The following is a 19651-nucleotide window of genomic DNA, read 5'->3' on the forward strand; positions in this document are numbered from 1 at the left end:
CTTTTTTCTAATATATTTTTAAAGTTGCTATGCAATAAAATTTCTGTGTTTTTTGGATGTTTTTCCCATAGCCCATTTTGGAAAATAATGATTTATTCTGGGTTTCAGAATGAGCCTAAATGAGCATGCTCAGTTTTTTGGACCAGATGGGTAATTTCACAGGGTGCATTGTGTTGTCATGGCAAACCAGAATCATTGTATATGTTTAAATCATAATTAAGATGGCATCATCTGAGAAGTATTTATTCAATTGCTGTGCACCTTGAAGCAGAAATGAAAAAATGTTTTTGGCTTTGTCTCTATTCTGTTGTGAGCATAAGCAATATAAATCATCCCTTTTTGATGGAATGGAACAGAATATGTCTTTAAAGAATCTATTGATAAATTCAAAGACCTTTTGTCTCCAGACACTCTGAATAGGTCAGTTAACGTCCATATGCTACTGGCATTGCTTTTCTTCCTCTTCTAACGATTTTAATTGAAATATATGAAGAATACACTCCCAAAGTGAGCCACTGGACCTATTTAAATTGATGAAAAAATTTTAATTGACTTTTGAAAGAGCCTAGTTCTCCTTTCTTCCTTAATTTATAAGTTTTAGAAATTTGAATATGAGATGACTTTATTATGACAAAGCTCAATAATGTATGCAGACTGCGTGTAGCTGCAACATCAAAGCTATGAAAATTTAATGTAAGTAATCAACATAAATTTCTTTTTTGAGACAGAAGACTTGTTTTGGCTTTAGCCCAGGAAATCATTAATTGGATAATTAATTTCATACATGTGAAGACTATACAAGACTATACTTAGACTTAAACACACAATCCACATTCTTAGGGATTTTAACTGTATGACAATAGTCCTGCCCTTATTGCTATGTGATTCTTCAATCATCTGTGATTAATCAGTATCTGATACTTTTCTGAACGTTGCATATGTTGCATGTATTGCATATATTTGGATAAATATATTGAATATTGTATAAAACTGATTTTCTCATTTTTTTGTAGAGCTAATGAAAGATTTGTGCATACAAAAAAACCTACTTTAATAATAAGCGATGTCTTTGTCTATGAACTTCTAATGTTAAGATCATCATAGCTATATTTATTCTATTAGACACTAAACTTTTGTTGTTTGGATGATGAAATGATGAACAGTGAAAGGGGACAATGTTAAACTCCCACGTAAATGGTTTGGCATAAGGATAACTGTGTCTGTTGGATTAACTCTACAAAAGTTTTAGGATTTTAACATTGCAAAGTCAGAATGATGCCATCACAGTGAATGCTGTTTTTACTTAAATTTCTTGGGTATATCTTACCAAGATGTCATTATCCAATCAGTGAGAAATGCCTCTGCCCTAACTGAGGTGCAAACACCACCATATGCTGAAGTCAACAACACAGATTTTATTTAACAATCAATATGAAGTAGAGGGAAAGAAGTAGAAAATGCAGAGGGGATAGAGAGATATAAAGTAGAAGATATTTGCCACCTGTGAATCCAGCAGTGTCCTGTTGGTCCTTAATTACCCTGGGCTTCTTGGTGGTGGAGTTCCTAAGGTCTTTCAAAACTCCTCGCTATTTATGCATTTTAACAAACAAGGGAATTAACGCTCATTAGCTACGCTGTTCTCTCATTCTATGAGAATAGTCACGTGATTACCTCACTTCTAATGTAAAGTCCATATCCTTAATTTTTCTCTTTTGAGTTGGTAGGTTTCTTGGGCTGGTGGGCCGTGGGTTGGTGCTCACGATCTTCCCCTGCAGGAATTACCTTTTACCCAACTCAACACAGTTGCTGAGTTGGCTTTCCTTGAAGTCCATACATTCTGCATTCTTTGTGGTCACTATCAGTGATAGATTCTTCTCCCCAAGCTTTGTTAACCTCCCCCGTGAGATAACACTCAGACAATAGCACCATCTTTATCTTATCTCAAGCTCTTGATGTGGTGGCTTAATTTACTTTCCAGGTTCCAGATATTCACAGAGGCCTCTTCAGAGGGGCTTTGGTGATGATGGATGCTACCCCTCCCATAGCTAGGGGTGAGCTTTGTTTGGCTGGTGATAAACATATGAGCAGTTGCTTCTTTACACAGTTTACCACAGTTTACCACAGTGTTTTTCTGGATGTGTTGTCCAGGAGGTATTACCCAGATCTCCCGTCCACCAGGTCTGGAGTTGGTGCCATCCTGTCACTCCATGATGTGCTTATCTCATCTCATGGCAGAGGCCTTCTCCTTAACAGAGGCCTTAACTGTGCTTGAGACAGACAACTGTGCTCTTTAAGACATTGCATAAGATACAACCAAATGAAATGCTGATTGATTTCATGTATTTTTGGGCTTCAGAGGATGTAGTCACAAAACACATGAAATTAGTACTCTTTCTAAGCCATTGGTTTGACTGTTGAATGCCTTTGCTTTATCAAATTTAAGAGTCCAGTTTAGCAATCTGATGATGAACTGGGCTATAAATATACAACCATGTCTTCATGAAGGGTGTCTGCTGCCTCTCAAGACTCTTGTACTAAGTTTCTAAAATGGGTGCTTTTATCCATGAATGTCAACAAGATCACAGAAGAGGTTACACTTACAGCTCAATGAAAGAAGTGGACAACTATGCAGTGTGCTCCTAGGATGTTTCTTTTTCATATATATCCTGCTGTGTTCAGCAGGTTAATAATGTGTGTCAATCTATGGGAAAAATATATATGATAGCCTATACTATTGAAGTAGTACAATTTGTTTTTTACTTAACTGCTGAAGTTTCTGGGCAAAAGTGCATTTGTAATGCATGGATAGACATTTCTAGGTTAAACCTTTTCATGTCTTGTCATGTATTGACTTTGAGGGGTTGTAGTTTCTGTTATTTACTTGTAGCTGAAAAACACGATATTTTAACACAACGTTACACCTTTAAATGCATTGATGCTAAGTAGTAGGCAATTCATGGTAAATAATCATGCAACCTTATGTGCCAATCCGTTTCACAGCAAAAAAGCAGAAAAAAATAAAACCACTCCTATTAATCAAATAATAGTTCAGTCCAGGACGTGTTGTCCTTTTCATTCAACTGAAGGTTTAATTGCCAGAGAGAAAAAGAAGCAGTGGACCTCTACAATGTTATCTGGATTAATTCTATGAACAAAATTATGAAGATTAGCTAAATGGTGCATTTGTCAAAGAAAAGTAACAAGAATAATTAAACATAAGTACCACAATATGTCTGTCAAGGTAGCTAGACTATTAAATAGGGCTATTCTTTTTTTTTTTTTTTGTATTTTTAGTGGGAATTGAATAAAGCCTATATAGTGATTGATTCAAGGTTACATCATAAAGGTAAATAGTAAAAATCAGCATCAAACAGAAATTAATGATAATTTAAAAATTATATGGGAACCATGATAAGAAATGTTGTAAGAGGTACAATATTCCAACAGTCCTTTAAGAAGAAATAAAATACAGTGTTTTCTTTAGAAAATATAATACACAACTGCCATAATTTCCAACGTATCATCTATCACAGGAACTTTTTGGTAATATATCATGAAGATATTGAATTAAAAATTCCATTACATTTCAACATACTCTAGAAAATAAACAGCTTTGTTAAATATTACCCTAAAAGTACAAGTACTGAAGGGTTGTAGCATACACAATATAACCATGGCTACCAATGTTCTGAACCAAAATTAGTATTGATAGAGTAGATGGTGTGGTTTTGTTTGTACATTTTTGTGAGAATACAAACTCCTGAAAATGTATCTTTTAATCTAACGAAGTGTTAAAGTATTAAACCAATCTATATACCATACTATTTGAAAAATGGAAGAAACATCTATATTTCTTAAAACGGTAATACTACTATATTAAGATTCGTTGTGATATTTAATACAATAAATCACTTTCAGGGGAGACTATTTGAAGAAATATAGATTTGCCATCTAATCTTAATGTTACCAAGTTGTTTCAGTGTGACAGGTGACTGCATGTAAAAGCAAAGTGTTTAGGAACTTGAGTGAACAGTAAAGAAAATGTATTTTAACATACATCAGCTACTCTCCATTTAGAGGTTATGGCTTTTCTTCTTTGGGGATAGTTTGAGAACATTTTGGGTGGCATTTAAATCTGTGGGATAGTATTTTAATTCTGTACTTGAAAAACTTTTGGGAGGAGAATTTGTTGAAATACATGTATCAGCAGTTTTAGCAAGATAGCCTGAGTTTAGAGAAACTTTAAATACCTTGGGATCTGAAATTTGTTGATGATTTGAAACCACAAAGTTACCGCAGTATAAAGATGGTGCCAGTTATTGTCTATACGGTCTTGTTGCTACAGCCTAGAAGAATTGCAGTGCTTTATTGTTCAGAGAGATTCTGTTTCTCTGGAAAAAAGATTCAGTGTCTGGAAAATTTACAGAATATGACTGAATGTTCATTGCTTGTAGTCAGTGCCCAAAATGACAAAATGGTTGGAAAGTAAAAAGTGTCACAATAAAATGTGTTTGCCAGCTCTGAATCTGAAGTGAGACATATCCATGGTGATGACTCACCAGAACTTTTTAAGAGAGTGGAGGGGAGATTTTGAAATTATACCTTTGACTTCAGGAACTCTGAAACCTTATTTCTGTTTATTTCTGAAGATAGACTTCATTGTGTAGTCATTTGTAATAGCACAGCTTCAGTAAATCTCCCTGAAAATATTTCTCAAGATGACAAGATTTTGCAGCTTATGAGATTATAACTAAAAAAAGAGAAACAGCAAGCAAATAAAACCCATAAAACCCCAAACCAAGTAAGAAACCTTCATCTCACAAAAACAAAACAACACAACAACAACAACAACAACAACAACAACAATGAAATAAAAACCCTTCACAAGAATAGAAACAAAAACCCAAGCACAAAACCAAAAACAATCCGCAAAAATCAACCATCAAAAAGCCTCTAAAGAATCTAGCTTTGTCACAGTACCATGTTGTGAGTGTCAGGACTTTAAATAGCAAGAGTCAAATTAAGATGAAAGTCTGGCAATATTGCAATAAAAAAGAGTTGGGTAGATAATATAAAATCACCCCCAGGTCTTAATTCTTAATTATTACAAAATAATTATAAAAGATTCAGAATGTATTTTATTACTTTAGAATTTTTTCATATTTTATCCATTGCATGTCTTCTCCTCTCCTTGGAAGTGGAAAATGTGTTTGGTTTGAGATTTTTTTGTATATTCTAAGGTACCTTCAGGTAAAGGACAAGGAAAGGTTTTTGCTAGTTTTTTTTCTGTGTCATGATCTGTAGAGTTTGATTGTGATGGTGAGTGATGATTAGAATCTCAGAAATAAAATTTTAATTTAAATTTTTTTATTAACATTTATACTCCTTTGACATTCACTTTAGCTAGCTGCATGCTTTTATGAACACTGGTGGAATGCATAATTGATTCACTACACAGAGAGGTCTATTCAACTCATTAATTTTTTTAACAGGTATATTTTATATTTGTTCTTAATCTTCCTTGCCTTTAGTATTTATTCCTTAAAAATAGAATTCCTTTGAAAATTATTCCAGTAAAAATATCTACTGTACTTTATTACATATTTAGTTTGCAGTATAAAAGATGTGTTTTTAAAGATCTTTTAAAAATATTGGACCAAATTATCTGTTGGCTAAAATTGATAGTTTCATTTTCTAATCATGTCCTAGTATTACACTCTCAATGCAGAATAAAGTTATTGTGAAGGGAACCTTTTAATTTTTATAAAGGTTATCAAATCTCTGATTTTGAGAATAGTAACCTGGTATCTATTAGTTACAAAAATTGTCTTTTGTTACCTCAGAACCAAGTAATTTTCTGGCTCCAGACTTGTAATCTAAAACCTGTAGGGTTTTAAAGAATAAAAATGTCATTCAATCCCCTGATGCTGTTAGAAAGGTGATGAACAATTTGGGAGGTAGGTATTTCTGAATTACTTTTTTAATAAAATGATGACTAAGAGACAAGGCTGGCAAAATGGTTGAGTAAAAAAATAATGAATTCTTATCTTTCTAAGTGCTTTAAGGGAATAAAAATTGTTGATGTATGAAATGTCTTCTTGTATTTGCAAAAAGTAACTAAAATAAACCACCACTTCTTTCTAGCTAAGTAACCTGAAGCAACTCACATTTGTGGATGTGTCAGCAAACAAGTTCCATTCTATTCCAATTTGTGTACTCCGGATGTCTAATTTGCAGTGGTTGGATATTAGCAGCAACAGCCTGAAAGATCTCCCAGAAGACATAGACAGGTAGCTCATCTTTTAATTCAATGACAGGTATAGGAACTCTTAAGTGAATTTAGAAAGTAACAAGCTTCCAAGGGACACTACAGATGGAAAGTCACATTTGGGAATGTAGCAGCTATTTTTGAACATAAACATTTCCATTATTATTGATGGATTGGGCTTGAGAGCAAAAACTACTTTTACTAGCTCACTGATGACAGTCATTTAACAAAATATATTTTCTGCTGCTTTCATAATAATTTTTTATTATACCTAGACATTGTTTTTGGGAAGTTCACTGGATATACTATGCTCCAATTCCAGCAAAAGGGAATCACCATATGGAATTGGCAGCAATAACTCTCTGAAGGGTGGGTGTGTAGGAGGAGAAGATGTTTATTTAAGTTACTTAAAAAGCTTGATAAATTTTTTGGTAAAGAATAAAAATATTGGTAAGATTCAAAAACCCTACTAACAATGCTCCCCTTCTACTCTGATGTATATATGAATGTGTGCGCATATACTCACTCTCACAGTTTGGATAACCACTTTGAACAAGTTTTTTTTTTTTTTTTTTTTTTTTTTTTTTTTTTTTTTTTTTTTTTTTTTTTTTTAACCATGACAATCCTTTTAATGGGATTTGCTAGCCTGAGAAAGCACTTTCCTTGTCCCTGAGCTTATCTATTTACTCTAGAGTGCTGCAGTGACTTGGTTTATAAAAATTTACTTAGCCTTAAAGTGAAAAACCCCAAACATATTAACTAAAATTTGTTAAAAAAATATTCAGGATTATTCATTTATCTGGAAATAGAAATCCCAGAAGAAGAGGCAGAAGAAACTTCACAGAAAATTTATTCACTCCTAACTTTCACAAGGCCTTTTTTGATGGGCAAAAAGACTTTTCTGGGACATTGTGTAATCACAGATTATTCTGACAGCAGCACTGGTCTTAACTTGTTTAAGTAATTCACAACAAACAACATAAACTTGCCATTTTTTCCCAAGGGATCTGACCAGAGATCAACTAACTTCAAAGAGTTTCTAAGAGGATATTTTCTTTTAGGGAAGGATACCCTCTCAAATAACTTTTCCCCCTGTAACCTATATTCCCTTAGCTTCAAATTATTCCCTTTCTACATTTCATCTTCTCTATTTTGAACTGAGCTGCCAGATTTGACGCTAGAATATCATAATCAGACACCAAAAAATAGGGTTTTATTTGTTTGACTTTGGGTTCATGTGCATTCAGAAGAATAAAAAATGTCAGGATAACCCTCACATCAGTAAACTTATACTCTCATAAAGTAAGACTCATTATTTCAATGCCTGTGGTGTCAAAGAACCTCAGTGAATTATTACTGTCTGTAATGCCATTACAATACTCTGTGATTAATAAAGATGATTTGACAGTAAACTGAAGCCTTACTTAATATTTTTACCTGAATTCAAACAAACCACATGGGCCTGATAAGCACAGCCTGCCAACTGTGTTTTAGGAATGGACCCTTCCAGTCAAATAAGACAAGTTTTTTTCATCAATTTGCCATGTTTTTTGTCTTCTACCTAATACAAGGAATACAGGGTTAGACAAAAATTTCTATTGCATTAGGAAGAGCCAGAGGAAATAAAATAAAAGTTCCTCTACAAAACACTCTCATTAAATTGATTTCATTGGGACAACTTGCAAGAGCTTTTTGATGAGGAGCTAGTTTTTGTCTTGCTCCCCACAGTATTAATTACTAGTGAAAAACAATAGATAGAGATACTATTGTGGTAAGTTCTGCCTACCACAGAAAAACCTAATTCATAGAATCCGGCATATGGGCAAAAGTGTGAGCTGGTGGCCTGTATTTTTTAGTTGCAAGATGCACTTGATGAGGCTTTATATAATGTTCTGTCAACATTTTCTGTATGAAAGCACAGTAAAACCTTTTATCTTAAGCATGCTTCTGATTATTTGTCAGACGTATGCTATTAATACTATAATGTTCAACCAGTATGGAGATTTCCATCAAAGTTGATGGAATTTTGTGAAAGTTGTGTTTGAGTGACTTTAAGAGGACAATGATGTTGCATGCAATTGCTCCCACACAAGATTAAGTAAGTATTACTATTTTGGATAGATGTTACTGTTTGAAATAAATATTTTACTTCATCTCTATCTTTGACATCTTTACAGGTTAGATGAATTGCAGACACTTCTCCTACAGAAAAACAAGTTGACTTATCTTCCACGAGCTCTTGTCAATATGCCAAAGCTCAGTCTGCTAGTTGTCAGTGGTGAAGATCTGGTTGAGATACCCACAGCCATCTGTGAGTCAACCACAGGTTTAAAGTAAGTAAAAGTGAGAGAGAAAGGCAAATATTCTAAAGAAGATAAGGTAAGATACATCCAGGAGAAATGCTTTCAACCAGCATCTGTTTCTACAAATTCTTATCCAATTTATATCACAGTGGTAAAGGAGACACTAAAAAGGCTGGAAATTACAGATGATCTGCAGTTGCATAATTTTCATCTACCTGTTACCCACAGTGTGCATCTGTATGTCTAAACTGCTATTTCTGGGTAGGCTGTGGCATAGTAGCTCTAACTCTGGAGCTGCAAAACCCTGATTCAGAGTGGGACCAGCAGCCTGGATGCTAGCTGCTGCCAGGCGCAGTGCATCTTGCTGGGAGAGGAAGGGTTTAGTAGTTCTTTGCTTTGAACCACCTTGTTGCTGCATGCAGGATAAGATTAGAAGAACTTTTAGTCTGCAATTACAGAGTTACTGCATTTCTGCAGGCAATGTTCATGTTTTTGATTATGGAACCATTTCAGACTTTATACTAGGTTTGGCTGAGAGTGGAGTTAGCTGTGGAGGGAATTTCCTTTCCTCTCTTAGCGCTATTCCTTGCACTAGTAGCTAGAAAGATGTTAATAACACATCAGTGTTTTAAGCAGTTGCTGAACAGTGGTGTCGTAGCATCAAGGCTGTCTCTCTAATCCTCCCCTAAGAAAGCACTGTAGGCTGAGGAAGAGCTGGAGTTTGGGAAAGGACACAGCCAGAACAATTGACCCCAAGTGACCGAAGGGATATTTCATACCATATGGTGTCATGCTCAGCATATAAAGCTAAAGGAAAGGAGATGGGTAGCAGACCATGTGTTATTGAAGCTTTTGTCTTCCAAAGAAACCAACTACATATACTGGGTCTCTGCTTCCCAGGAAGTGACTAGACATTACCTGTTGAGAAAAAGAGTAATTTTTTGCTTTGCTTTGCTTTTCTTCTATGCATAGGTTTTACTTTTCTCAAGCTTATTTACAATTTTTTCATCTGCTGCTCTCCCTTGTCTATTTGAGGAGAGGAGCAGAAAGAGGTGCTTGGTGGGCACGTGGGCCAAACAAGTCAGCCGATCACAAACTCATAGCAATTCATCAGATCTTTAGAAAGCCATATGTTTGTTGGAACATTTGCTCTTCTGAAAGTAACAACTGTTATTTTTTTTTCTTTCTTGGAGTGAAAATCTCAGAATTTCAGAATGCTATGCACTTATTAGGACATTGTATAAGTTGTTTATGTAACCATCTGGTTTTACACTCGCAAAGTGTAGCTTTATGAAATTTGCAATTACAAAGTAATATATGCCCTGTCATGTATTGTAAAAGACAACTAATGAAATAACCAAAAAATGGAGTTACATACTGTCAGCTGAATGATGCTGGCAAAATTCTAGATTGATAGGCAATATTGTTAGAATGAAGTTCATATTGCTCATTAACAGATGGGGAAATTACAGTGTAGTAGTTCCATAACAAAGAACTATACCTGTTATTGCAAAGAATAATTTATGTAAATAGATGGGAAAAAAAAAAACCCCACAATAATTTTTATATGGGAAGTGAATTATAGAGAAAGTTCCACTTGAAACCTGAATTTCTAATAATAGATGTATCCTAACTATACCATAATGCAAAATTGAAATAATGTTTTTCACATTTCTGCTTCTGGCTCTGGTAGCAATTTCTAAAATGTCATTCATGATGGCCAGGGATGTTCAGCTGTCTGTACATATATTTGTGTGTTAATCTCTCTCTAGATTTGTAAGTCTCAAGGACAGTCCAGTTGAAACAATTGTATGTGAAGACACTGAAGAAATTATAGAAAATGAACGTGAACGTGAGCAAGTTGAAAAAGAGTTTATGAAAGCATACCTTGAAGACCTAAGGGAAAGGGGTATGTGCAAATTTGCAGTAGCTCCTTGCTATCTTTGATGTAAATGCAGAAATAAATTGTGAACATTCATTTTTAAAAGGACAAGAAATATACCCTTTAACTCTAGCTGTCTTTTATGGTATTAATAAAACTACTAGTGAAATGCCAAATCTGCTTTGTTAAAAGTTTGGACCCTAATTAAGACCCTTGATATTGAACAAATGTATATGAAATTCATTGTGTTTGTGTAAGCCTTAACCTTAATTGATTGATGATGTACACAAAGAATATTCTTAATCTGTAGATTTACTTAGTTCTCTTAGTATTAGTGATTTTGAATTCCTGAAGAACTGCTTCTCCTCAAAATGAAGCACAGTATATATATGAAAGCCTCATTTTGTTAGTAGAATATTCTTTGACTATTATTTGACTATTATTTGCTTCAAGGTAGTAACAATTTCACCACAGTACAATTATAGAAAAATACCTGCTTTTATCTTTTTTGCATAGCACCTGGAACTTTGCATATAACTTCATGTTGCTATTCTGTTTTATATTTACCATCATTGAGAAATCCTCGCTCTCTTTAGTGTTCTTTAATTAGATTTGTTAGGAAAAAAAGGGAAACTTTCCTGTGAGACAGAATACCCTATAGCTCATTTTAATTCCTTTAATATTTTGTGTGTAGAAAGGACTTTTGAAATTAATATTACAGTAGATTTTCATTGGTTGCATTTAAATGGTCTATATAGTGGTCCTACAAAAACTGTTAAAAGAGAAATATAAAGAAATGGCTCAGGGTGTGATTTCATAATACTTATGTTCTCATTCTGGGCTTCTGTTTGTCAACATCTATAAACTGTACATATGAATACTCATTCTGCCTATTTCTAAATTGAAGCCTGCTATAAAAGTGCTGGAATCTGATAATGGTAGCAACAACAGTTAAAATGGAGAGAGGAAAGCAATGGAAGAAAAACTAAGGTCGTTATTTGGATTTAGAGACAGCCCTAAAATATGCAGTGATGGAGTTGTATCTACAGTCTTAGGAACTGTGGAAGTCTTTCAGCTCCCTGAAACTCACATTTGACCTTATTTAGAATAGGCCAGCTTTATGATTTTCTTTGCCAAAGCAGCTCAGGGATACAGTTTTCTTCCTTCACAGCCAGAACTTACCTCCCTGCTTTTTATGAAGAGTTTGGATCATGAATCACTTTTGTATTTCCTGCTTCTGAACTTTTGTACTATAGATAATGCCAATACTTTTGAAAAAAAGACTGTAGAAGGAATATCTTCTATAAAATATGAACCAGCAGAATTTCTGAAAGATAGCACAGAGATAATTTGCAGAGTATCTTTGAAACAAGACCAACCAAACCCAGCTGTTCCTAGCTAAGGGCTCCATTTATTTGTGCTGGATTACATAACTTAAGTCTGAGATTTATTTATTTTTTCTTTTTTTGCAGAGTCTACTCCTTCTTACACTACAAAAGTAATGCTCAGTCTCCAGCTCTGAAGATTAAAAATCTCTAGACCTCTACTGAATATCTGAATAACTCTCCTTTTATCCACCTGACATCAAAATCATATTGAATTATTTATTTGTTTCTGTAGTCTTTTCAAGTAACTACAGACAAAACAAGCAGCAGTAGAATTTTCATAAGATGCTGTTTCACATTTTAAGTCAACATATTTATTTTCAAGTTCACAGCAACAGCCACTAATTTGCATGTAGACCTGCTGAAAGTAAATATTCACTGTACTAAGTATACACAAGCATAGCTGAAGAATGAAAACATTGTATGTTGCAGCTGAAACAGTGAAACACAAAAAGTGATCTTAGGGAGAGGTCTGATTTTATAAAAGGGGATCGATTGATTTAGAAATTGAATGTGATGTTTTCTTAAGACCAAACACATATTTAAGTATTTACAATATGCAAATGAGAACACATCCATAGTTTGCATTAACATTCTGTTCTGCAAGAAAATTGTCCTTGGAATTTTCAGTTTAGATAAGTTTCAACAACTTTACATATAGAAACTGTAGCAGTTCTCTCTTTCTTTTTTTTCCAAGCATATTTTAAACTTTTACCTGTTTGCAAATTCAAGTACAATTGTGATTGAAACTCTTGTGCTAAGCAATCTTATAGTGTAGTAGTGTACCAAGTAAGATTATAAGGCCCTAAGCAGTGTCAGCTAATGCTATCAGCAAAATTATGATAGAGGTCTTATATTAATGGCTTCAGATCACAGGATTTGTGGACATCTGTTGGAATTTTCCAAGTTGTTTAAGAATGAGTTTGATGGTAAAACTTTTTGCTTGTTATTTAATAATCTGTTTATATACGATTATTAAGTGTATATAGAGTAGCATTTCAGAAACCTAGTTTTACATGTACTTTTTTGTTTAATAAAGCAATCTTTTTAATCCAAAAAGACTTGAGACTTTGAAAATTGAGACTCAAATGAGACTCAAAAATATAGAATTTCAAGGGTCCTAAACTTATGAGTGCAGTTAGGTGAGAAAATATTTACATCTTTGGTTTTTGTTATGGATGAGCTATTTTGAGTTTTGTGCAGTAGAATGTCGCTTAAGTAGCCATATTTAAAAAACAGAGAAATAAAGGCTATGCTCCTCAGGCTTCCATATAAAAAAGAACTTAAAATGTTTTCTCTTTTAACATTCTAGCATTCAATCTTTTAAAAGAAAAAAAAAATAATAGGCGTGTTATTTGTTCTACTCATAGCCTTCTGCAGTCATATTACTGTCAAAATGAAACTCATCCAAATTGATCTCTAGGTGTGAATGCAGATTTTAAGCAAGTTGTGATGAAGGGAGAAGTTTAAAAAAATAAGAAAAATTGACCTTGATCTGGAGCAGAATAACAGAAGAAAATTTTTTGTATTATTATGAAGAAATTGAAATAGGATGAAAGTGTCAAAGTGGGCTTTGAGAAATTAAGCTATGTGAAACTATCTTACCAAACTTGCTTTTATTTAAGTTATAAATTTAGTTGATTAAGTAGTGATATTGATGATGACCTTCTGTAAGACATCTGTTCTGATATTGCTTGAAATTCTAGTTCTAGAATTCTGTCACAGTCTAATAAAATGCACTGAAAATTATAGGAATGGAAATCACAAAGGCTGTGTTTATAGAATGGAGTTGTAACTAGAAAAATCTAGATATGCAAACACAGTTAACAAAACAAAAGTTGCAATGCAAATTCCACTTTCAGTAGTATTGGATATATAAACAAAAAGTACCTGAATGGAGAAGTCATATTAGTCCTTAGAATTGCTGCTAATCTTACTCAAAAAGTAAGATTTTTTTTGCTGTTCACAGATAAAAGTGCTACAAATAATTTAGGGACAAATTGGAAACAACAACTTAGCATAAGTAAAACCCATGCATTTTTAATTCATTGAACAGCACTGTTCACAAGTCCATTTGCTTGTCAATATTTATAAAAGCAAGATCACTGTCTAGAAGCAAGATTTTTTAATGCAGCAGGCAAACATAAGGCAGAAGTCTAAAACTTTAGTTCACATATCTGAATTAGTAACAAAAGGTCTGTTTTTCTGAAAAAAGGTAACTATGGGATAACTTCTAAAACACAACTTATCAATCACCAGCAATCTTTAAGTTCAGGTTAACACTTTCTTGAAACAAATCTGTAACAATGAAGTAATGGAAAATGCAAGGCCGGGAGGTCCAAATAGAGTTCTTCAACTTCAGACATCTGTCAATCCAATTTTCATGGAATCACAGATTGATTTCAATTGGAAGGGACATTCAAAGATCATCTGTCCTAACCCCTCTCTCATAGACAGGGACATTTTTCATTAGATCAGTTTTTTGAAAGCCCAGTCCACGTTGACCATGAATATTTTCCATGATGGGGTATCCAAAACATCCATTGACTCACCAATTTTATCATAAAGGATTTCTTCCAATCTAAAACTAAATCTACACTATTTCAGTTTCTTACTGAATCTTACCCTTTGTTCTGTCACCAAAAATCCTGTTAAAAATGTCTCTGTCCGGTGTTCTTATAAGCCTATTTGTATTGAATAGCTGCAATATAACTTATTTTGTCCAAGCTGAACAACCTCAGCTCTCTCAACGTTTCCTCAAAGGAGAGGTATTTCAGTGATTTTTGTGCCCTCCCCTGGATCTACTCTAACAGGGATACATATTTCTTGTGCTAAGAATGATACAGTACTTCAGGTAGAGTCACAGGAGAGCAGAGTAGAGACTGATCTCCCTCCTCCTACTGGCTTTCTCCTTTTGTTGCAGGACAGGACTGGTTTTCTGGGCTGCAAGAGCACATAACCAGCTCATGGTCTATTTTACATTCATTATCATCCCCAAGTCCTCCACAGGGCTGAGAGTTCTTATTCCTAGCTCTTGTAGAACATTACTTCCTCAAATGTTATCCATAGGTAAGAATTTGTTGTTAACAGAAGATTTTCTGTTGTTAACAGGATTTGTTTAGTACCTTTGCTTAAGGGGAAGATGATCTCCATTACACCTAAGCCATGCAGTGAGTAATCACATCTGCCAGCTATTACTGAAATACCTAATTTCAGCATAATTTTATACTTCTGTGTCCTTTAGAGGAAGTCATAATTCTATGTCCTTTGCATATTTATCATATGATGTTAAATATAGCTTTATTAGAGTCCTCTGCTGTAGAAAAAAAAAAAAAAAAAAAAAGCATATCAAGGGCCACTTCATTTTGAATTAGATCTAATTTTATTGCTTTTCTACCTCAGCTGTTTTACTAGCAATTATAATTAAAACTATTATCTTTCACTAGAAAACAACACTACCAAAGAGAATTCTGCTATTGGCATGTTACATACATTTTCAATTTCTGAATGACAGGAATTTTGTGTACAGTGGCAATTGATGTTATTTACAAGCTTCTGATGTCAGCTATTAGATACCTTAAGAAAAATAATGTGGTTGTTCTTCCACACTGCATTTATTACAGCTGCCAAATAAATACAACACCTCCTAAAATTCAATACTTTTTTCTACTTTACATGTAGCTGCTATTTCAAAGCAGCAGCACTGGGAGGAATTGAAAGGTGTTTTCTAGAGTACTCATGGACTCGATGTGCAAAAGTAAATCAGACAATCACAATTAATTTTGTTCCTTCTCCTTATTCTGTATTGTGACCCTGTTTCTAAGGATAGCATATCATAAACCAGGAAGACAAACTTATAAGGATAGCAAATAACCTCATGTTCAATTAACAAATGTCTAAGAATAACACAGCCTTGCATCAGATATCAGCTTAATTTAGGGTTAACACTGTACAATATAATATTTTTTTCTCCCCTGGAGCAGTTATGAAATATCAGAACTGATTTAATATGTTTACTTTCTGCAAAGAAAGCACCAAGCAAAATGAAAAATGGAAGCAAAGGAAGCAACAAGCAAAATAGCCTTTTCCTGATGGAGGCCTGTTGTAGGCTCTAGGTCATGGTTTGTGGAAGACTTCAAAGAATCATAGAATGGCTTGGGGTAGAAAAGACCTTGTAGACCACCTTGTTTCACCTCTCCTTGCCATGGGCAGGGACAACTTCCACTTGACATTCTTCCGATATGTAATTTAATTCTAACATAAATTTTAAAATGGTTCCCCATTTGATCTAAAACTATCTGATTGCATAAAAAAATAGCTCTCCCTCTTTTTTTAAGCCTTGTTAAGGCAGTACCAGTCTGCCATAAGATCTCACCAAAGTCTTCTGTTCTCCAGGCTGCACAACTCCAGCTGTCTCAGCCTGTCTTTATACATGACAACCCTCTGCTTGTGTTGATGGCCCTCCCAACTGGTCTGCATCTTTGTTGCACTGAAGAACCCAGAGTTGGATGCAGCACTCCTTATGGGGCCTTGCAAGGACAGGCCAGAGGGAGAAAATGCGTCCTTCAAGCTGTTGGACACACTGCTTTTGATGCAGCTCAGGACATGGCTTGTTTTTCTAAGCTGTGAGTTCACACTATTTACTCATGTCCAGCATTTCAGTCACAACAACCCCCAAGTCCTCATCAGGACTGCTCTCAATGACTTCTCCATCTATGTTCATGTCTGGGATTGCCCTGACCTGGGTGTATCACCTTGCCCTTGGCCCAGTTGAATCTCATGAGGTTCTCATCAGCATATTTCTCAAGATTTTCCAGGTCCTCCAGGACAGTATCTTATTCTTTGGATGTGTCAACAATACTACTCAGCCTTGTTTCATCTGCAAATTTGCTGAGGGAGAACTTGACCTCACCCTCCGTGTAACTGAGAGATATTGAAGAGCACTGGTCCCAACATGGAGGCCTGAGGAATATCACTTGTCATCAGCTCCACCCAGACATTGACTTCAATTCCCTGGATGTGTCTGTCCAGCCAATTCCTTACCTACCAAACAATTCACCCTTCAAATTCATGTCCAATTTGAAGATAACTCGTCTTCTTTTTTGAGACAAGGATGTTGTGTGGAACAGTCAGAGGCCATACAGAGGTCTAGATAGATGTCCTTTTCATTGACAGTGGGAGAGAATTCATTTCCTCATCCCACCCAGATGTTCAGGGGCTTGAGAGACTTGGGATGCCTGGTGGTGAGTGAGGACTGAGACAAAGAGCTTTTTGAGTGTTCCATCCTTCTCTGTATCTGTTGATACTAGATATTCCTTCTCAACTACCAGAGATGGGAGTACATACTCCTTGGAATTTATTTTCTGACCTACATACATATAGCTCCTCCTGGGCTGGAGATCACTTCACCTCTTGGGAGAATACTTCCCTAATTCCTTGGTGATGACAGGTATTTCCTTGCTGTTTCCTGGAAGTGCTGTTGTTTCCTCATTCCTCTCTGACACTGGGAAATATATCCTTTCCCCTTACTTAATATGGTTTAAAGCTCTGCCAAGAACACGCTCACCTCACCCAGTGGGCCCCATTGTCAGTCAGCTGTTTCTCCAGGGTGCATCCTAGATCATAGAAGCCAAAACCTTAAGCATGGCTCCAGCCATGCAGTCAACCATTCCCTTGATCCATTAATCTCCTTTCTGCGCGCCCAGTTTCCAGCCAGGGTTATAGAGGAGAATGCTATTCATGGTGCTGATCCCTTCAACATCTTTCTGAAGGATATGAAGCTCCTTTTGATGCTTTGCAAACTCCTTGTTGCAGCCTAATTCAACCCTGTTGGAGGAGTAGGAGTCCATGATAGTCCTCAGGTGTGGCAACCTCTCCGTGACATTGTGAGCCCCAACACACAGCTAACCTCTCCAGAGAGGTCCAGATGGCAAGTGGGTGCTTCAGGTACTCTCAGTGAGAAGTCAGCAATTACTAACAACTTTCAACAACTTGCTTTTTTGGTGTCACTCTCTTTGCACAGATGAGCTCCTGCTTCATAATAGATGGGAGGAGGTTGGAAAAAAAGTCGTTTTTTTTTTTTTTTTTTTTTTTTTCTTTTTCTTTCTGATTTTGAGACCTCATTTGAACTGGTCCTAATAAATAAAACTACAACTCAGCATAACTCTGGTTCTGTACTTCTAGAGTAACTATGATACACTGAGCAGTTCAGGAGGAGTCTCCTCTCTTTTCAATAGCTGAATCTGCTACTTGGTCTGATTCCAGCTGTGACTACATTCTGCTTATTCTCTTCTTCCCTTCACTGGTCCATTAACAGCTATGGTATTGCTGAGTTTAAATAGGAGATTTGCATGGTGTTTTCATTATCTGCTGGCTGTCATTAATATGAAAAGATCATTACCATCTCTTACTCCTCCCTGGAACTTTCTGTTTTCTTGTTGCCAGCTGCAACATAACCACTGAAGATTCAGCAAAATCTTAGTGAAGATGCTTTTTATATCTAAAATGCAATTTTAGATATATTGCCTTGGCTATGTTCAGAGTTTCTATTTTTCATTAATGCTTCCAGTCTTTTCCTAAAATCAACAGTGACATTTAAAGTAATTAAATTAGCTGTCAAATAAAGGTGAATAGATTTATAAACAAGAATATCAGCTTAGAGCACTGAAAATCAGTTTTAGTCTATACAAGAGCAATATTTGAGTTCACATTTACATATACAACATTGCATTTTCTTTTTCATTTGTTACATAGGTTCAGACAATTTGAAACACAGTCAGCCTTTGAGCCTGTGTATTATGTAATGACATAAAATAATACATTTGCAAAAAGCAATTTGTTGTACTATAGGGTTCTAAGTTGATAAAATGTTATTCAATGCTTGGTTCTTATTCTGTGTCTGCTGATTTCAAAACTATAATGATCTGTCATCTGTGGTATCTATACAACTTTCTGTCAAGATAAATATTTGAAAATAAGTTGATCGCAAGCTTGTGGTGTTGCTTTGGCTCCAGAGAATAGGGCAGGCCATCTGTTTGCTCTGACGGCATTCAGAGAAGGTGAGTTCAGTGGTCACATACTGGCAACTTCAGGAACCACTACTGGCAACACTTCATACAACCAGGAAAAAGGAGATTAGGCCTTGGAATAAAAAAAAAGGTAAATGTGGTGCTTTTTTTTTTTTTTTTTTTTTTTTTTTTTTTTTTTTTTTTGCATTTAATAGAGGTCCATAATGCCAGGTTTACTCTCTGTAGCTAAGGAAGCTGTCTAAGAACACACTGGCATATTATAAGTAGCTTGTGATTCAGGAATGAAAGTTTTTAAAAAAATCATACTTAATTGCACTGAAGTGATCTTTGATGACACCTTGATATGGATAAATATATATATCTGCTTTTATGCTATAAGTAGGCCTTGGATATGTTCGCAAGTCTTGCTATAGGAAAATTTCTGCTTACAAGACATCCCATGGTTCTTTTTCCCCTTTACACTAGTTTAAGGATGTATTTTATTAAGCCAAAATACTCAGAGCTTTCAGTTTCAGAGTAATTGAGAAAAGACTTCAGGACTCTTCCCTTCCCTTCCCTTCCCTTCCCTTCCCTTCCCTTCCCTTCCCTTCCCTTCCCTTCCCTTCCCTTCCCTTCCCTTCCCTTCCCTTCCCTTCCCTTCCCTTCCCTTCCCTTCCCTTCCCTTCCCTTCCCTTCCCTTCCCTTCCCTTCCTTTCCCTTCCCTTCCCTTCCCTTCCCTTCCCTTCCCTGGTTGGTCATGGTGTCTGGGAGAAATGCCTGATTACTGACAGAAAGCAAATGTCACT

At 35.3% G+C, this 19651-nt stretch overlaps 1 protein-coding gene across 2 annotated transcripts in view; it reads left to right on the forward strand.

Annotated features, from left to right (window-relative positions):
- Positions 1 to 12029, forward strand: part of LRRC2 (leucine rich repeat containing 2) — a 74158-nt gene extending 62129 nt beyond the window's left edge. For both annotated transcript variants that reach the window (XM_066338682.1, XM_066338681.1), the window contains exons 6-9: positions 6145 to 6290; positions 8446 to 8601; positions 10344 to 10480; positions 11926 to 12029. In XM_066338682.1, the coding sequence (XP_066194779.1) occupies positions 6145 to 6290; positions 8446 to 8601; positions 10344 to 10480; positions 11926 to 11975 (489 nt within the window). In that variant the 3' untranslated portion in view covers positions 11976 to 12029. The remainder of the gene's footprint in view (positions 1 to 6144; positions 6291 to 8445; positions 8602 to 10343; positions 10481 to 11925) is intronic.
- Positions 12030 to 19651: the final 7622 nt, after the last annotated feature.

Source organism: Sylvia atricapilla, chromosome Z, assembly GCF_009819655.1.
Source record: "Sylvia atricapilla isolate bSylAtr1 chromosome Z, bSylAtr1.pri, whole genome shotgun sequence".
Classification (NCBI taxonomy): Eukaryota; Metazoa; Chordata; class Aves; order Passeriformes; family Sylviidae; genus Sylvia; species Sylvia atricapilla.